This window comes from Natator depressus, chromosome 18 (assembly GCF_965152275.1).
Source record: "Natator depressus isolate rNatDep1 chromosome 18, rNatDep2.hap1, whole genome shotgun sequence".
NCBI classification, from domain to species: Eukaryota; Metazoa; Chordata; order Testudines; family Cheloniidae; genus Natator; species Natator depressus.
This window is the reverse complement of record NC_134251.1, coordinates 6,097,695-6,101,084: the sequence shown is the minus strand read 5'-3', so window position 1 is coordinate 6,101,084 and position 3,390 is coordinate 6,097,695. Positions and strand designations below refer to the sequence as shown.

At 61.4% G+C, this 3,390-nt stretch overlaps 1 protein-coding gene across 2 annotated transcripts in view; it reads right to left on the bottom strand.

Moving 5' to 3' along the window:
• LOC141974284 (chloride channel protein ClC-Kb-like) overlaps positions 1–3,390 on the bottom strand; it is a 30,608-nt gene that overhangs the window by 4,620 nt on the left and 22,598 nt on the right. For both annotated transcript variants that reach the window (XM_074933849.1, XM_074933850.1), the window contains exons 14-19: positions 2,940–3,050; positions 2,362–2,575; positions 1,830–1,963; positions 1,239–1,339; positions 464–547; positions 208–294 (exon numbers count right to left, since the gene is read on the bottom strand). In XM_074933849.1, coding sequence (XP_074789950.1) covers positions 208–294; positions 464–547; positions 1,239–1,339; positions 1,830–1,963; positions 2,362–2,575; positions 2,940–3,050 — 731 coding nt within the window. The remainder of the gene's footprint in view (positions 1–207; positions 295–463; positions 548–1,238; positions 1,340–1,829; positions 1,964–2,361; positions 2,576–2,939; positions 3,051–3,390) is intronic.

Below are 3,390 nucleotides of genomic sequence, written 5' to 3'. Positions count from 1 at the left end.
CTGGAAGAGAAAGCGGCAGGTGGGCAAGGCCATGCCCCCGCCTGGCTCCAAGCTCCCCCCGGCCCCAGGGAATCGATAGCCATTGAGTCACCTCCTCAATGCCCATTCCTTTCCCAATACAGGATGGGTCCTTGAGCCCCTGGCCAGCAGCTCTCCGGTCAGCCCTTCTCCCCCAACCCCCGATTCCTCGCTGGCCCCAGCCCTTACCTCGCGCCGAGAGATGGCGCCGACGAGCCGCCCCAAGGAGGTGATGAAGACACGCTGCATGCTCAGCAGTTCAAACAGGGTGTGAGCCTGGAAGGGAATGAGAAGCGAGTGTGACGTGGGAGGGCAGCGCCGTCCAGATCTCGGCAGAGCCCTCCCCCCGCTCGTCAGTTCCCTCTTCACATGGAGATGGCAGGGCCTACACAAGCCTGGAGCTGCCCAGAGCCCTTCCTCCCAGGCCCTCTTCCCGCCCAGTTACCTGGTGCAGAGATGTCCGAGGTGACAGCTGGAGGGTTATTGGCTCGATGGTGCAGTCGTCCCCCAGCGTCCCGTTGGAGCGAGGCTGTCGGGGAAGACAACGGGGGGGTGGGCATTGACAGACCTGGGGAGGCCATCGCAGTGGTACCGCTTTCGAAGAGCACTCTCGGGGGCGTGTCCCACCCACGCGCTGCCTCCCATGGGGACAGGACTCGGTGAAGTGCCTTTGCGGTCCGATACTTTACGGATTGCAAGGTGCTGCCCCTTTAAGCGGGTGGAGCCTCAGCAGTGGGTGTGGTCTCAGCAGGGTGTCAGCGGTGATATTGGCGTAGGGTTGAACGCCCCCACAAGACTCTTGCCTGGGCCTCGGTGTCAGCACATCGCAGCCTGAGGCACTGAACCCCCCACTGCAGACTGGTCTCTCCAAAGGCGTACGGCTCCGGGAGGGCCCCGGGTGTGACATGGAACCACCCAGCGGTCTCGGAAGGAAACTGGGACTGACCCATGGTGGCCACCTGCCATGCCCTTGCTAGACTGGAGCAAGCGCCCTATGGACTGCACTGAACAATCCGTCCCGGGCTGCCGGGACCGAAGAGCCTCTCCCATCACTAAGGTGGGGCTGACCGGACAGAGGGGACGACCTGCAGGCTCTAGCCCAGGGATCTCACCAGTTCCCTCCCAGGTCTCGTTCCCCTAAACCTCCACCCGCTCTGTGCTAAGAGCTGCTGGCTGGAGGGGCCATGTGGGCCGCAGGGGGATGAGTTCTCTGAACCTACCTTCTCCCCTGGCTCCTGGGGGGACAGCTTGGCTTCATCGTGGGTCTGGAGGTACCTGATCAGCTCAGCTCTTTGCACCATGCCCACCAGCATCAAAGACTCTGTGGGAGAAGGAGACAGGAGATGGGAGGAGGAGCTGGATGGGTGGCTCAGATCCCTGGCACTGGCTGACCACTTCATGGTCATGGGCCCAGGCTGATGGCACATCCCTGCCCACCATGAGGGCTGTGTCCAGGGAGGCAGCTCCATGCCGTGGGCTCCGTTAAGCCATGGATGCTCCTCCACCAAGGTAAGGCTGCTCATGTCACTGGCTTGCTCCCACCCGTCCAGCCCGGGGCCCTCAGTAGCAAGGAGAAATGCCAGCCATGTCAATCAAAGGGAACCGCTCCAGGTGCTCCATCCCTGCCAGACTAGGAAGCAGGCTTGTCTCTCGCTGCCCAGGTCAGCAGGGCCCAGCTCCCGGGGAAAGGGAGAGGGGCGGGGGAGGGAAGGAGAGACAGAGATGGCCATGGGGCTGGGGGACAGAGAGGACAAGCGGAAGGGCCAGCAGGACCCGTGGCCCCGACTCTGGGCACTGTGCGGCGTGGTAACCTGTGCTCTCCACAATGGGGTACTCCAGGTCGTCGGTAGAGGTCACAACACTGAGGATCTCCTCAAAGCTGGCGCCCTTGGCCAGGACTGCAAAGTGGGTGTTCATGAACTGGTCAGTGGTCACCCTGTAGGAGCTGGGGGTAGAAGGGCCAAAGGTCAGCCAGGAAAAAGGGGAGAGAGCTCTCCTCTGACCCAGCACCGAGGCCTCTGGACAACCATCACCATCGGGGGGCTGGTGTAAGCCAGAGCCAGGAACCTCAGACTGATGCAGGGATGGCGTGGGAGTTGAGGACCCTGTGGTTGATCTGTTATTAACCCACGGTACGCCAGGGCTACTCTCCTGCCTCAGCTCTGTCTCTGTGCCAGGCGCTGCATTCGCTACCCAGGCGGGGTGGTGTGGGCCTCCCTCCCCTCCGGCTCTAGCTGCCTGCCTAACCTGCCCCTCTTGCACCGCTGCCAACCCAGCGCCAGGCCAGCAGAGATGCCCCTCCCAGGGGCAGCCAGTGGCAGCAGCGTCTCCCCAGGGGCTCACCCGATGTGTCGGCTCCTGATCCGGGGCAGATAGGGCAACTTCTTCACGATGATGGTGCCGTCGTAGAAGGAGGGCTGGAACTTCTGGGCTATCGCGTTGGCAACCAGCACAGCCAGGATGACGGGCAGGATATGGGCAATCTGCCCAGTCACTTCAAAGGCCAGCAGGGCAGTGGACAGGGTGTGGGTGACCGAGCCCGAAAACGCTGCCGCCCCTGCCAGAAGGACAATACAAAGGGCACTGATCTCTCAGTGCTGTCCAGCGGGGGGATCTGCCAGGGAGCTCGAGTCCAGCTCCCAGATCCTCCGGCATCATTCTCTCAGGCTGTCATACCTTGCCAGCCATAGCGGAGCTGTGTCCAGCCCCCCTGAGCTGGAGCTGGGCTCCTAGCACACCAGGCCTTTGGGAAGGGAAAGGAATGGGGGAAGGCAGAAAGATCCTGGAGACCACCCCAGAAATATGGGGTAATACACTAAATTCTGGAGCCACCCTGCAAAGGCACCTACCACTGCAGTCTCATTGGTCATTCAAAGCCTCTCGCCAGGCTCCTGAGTTGAGGTCCCATGCTAGAGACTTACCTGCCAGTGCGTAGCCTCCCGGAGTGATGGTGTTAACTACACCGTCCGACTGGATACCATGGGGGAAGAGAAAGGCGACCACTTCCCCCACCAAACGCCCGATTGCAGCGCCTGGGAAAACATTCACCACTGGAATCCAGCCACTCGGATCTAAAGGTCAGGGACTCAAGTTCCCACCTCCCAGTGGGCCCCTCTGGGACAGAAGCGCAAAGGCCCAGGATTTGTTGAGTGTACGTGCCACCGGAGAAGGAACCAAAGTTCCCAGGAGCCAGGGGTGGATCTCGCTGATCTAAGCACTTGCTGCTTTCCCCTCTCTCCACGACCCTTCTGCAGGGCAAGGGCTCTGAGTGTCGAGAGATCCCAGCAGCCTCCTCTTAGCTCCGAGTGATAAAGGGCTGGTCCAGTTGGCAGCCCTTATTCCCTGTTATGGTAATAAGGACAATCAAATGGT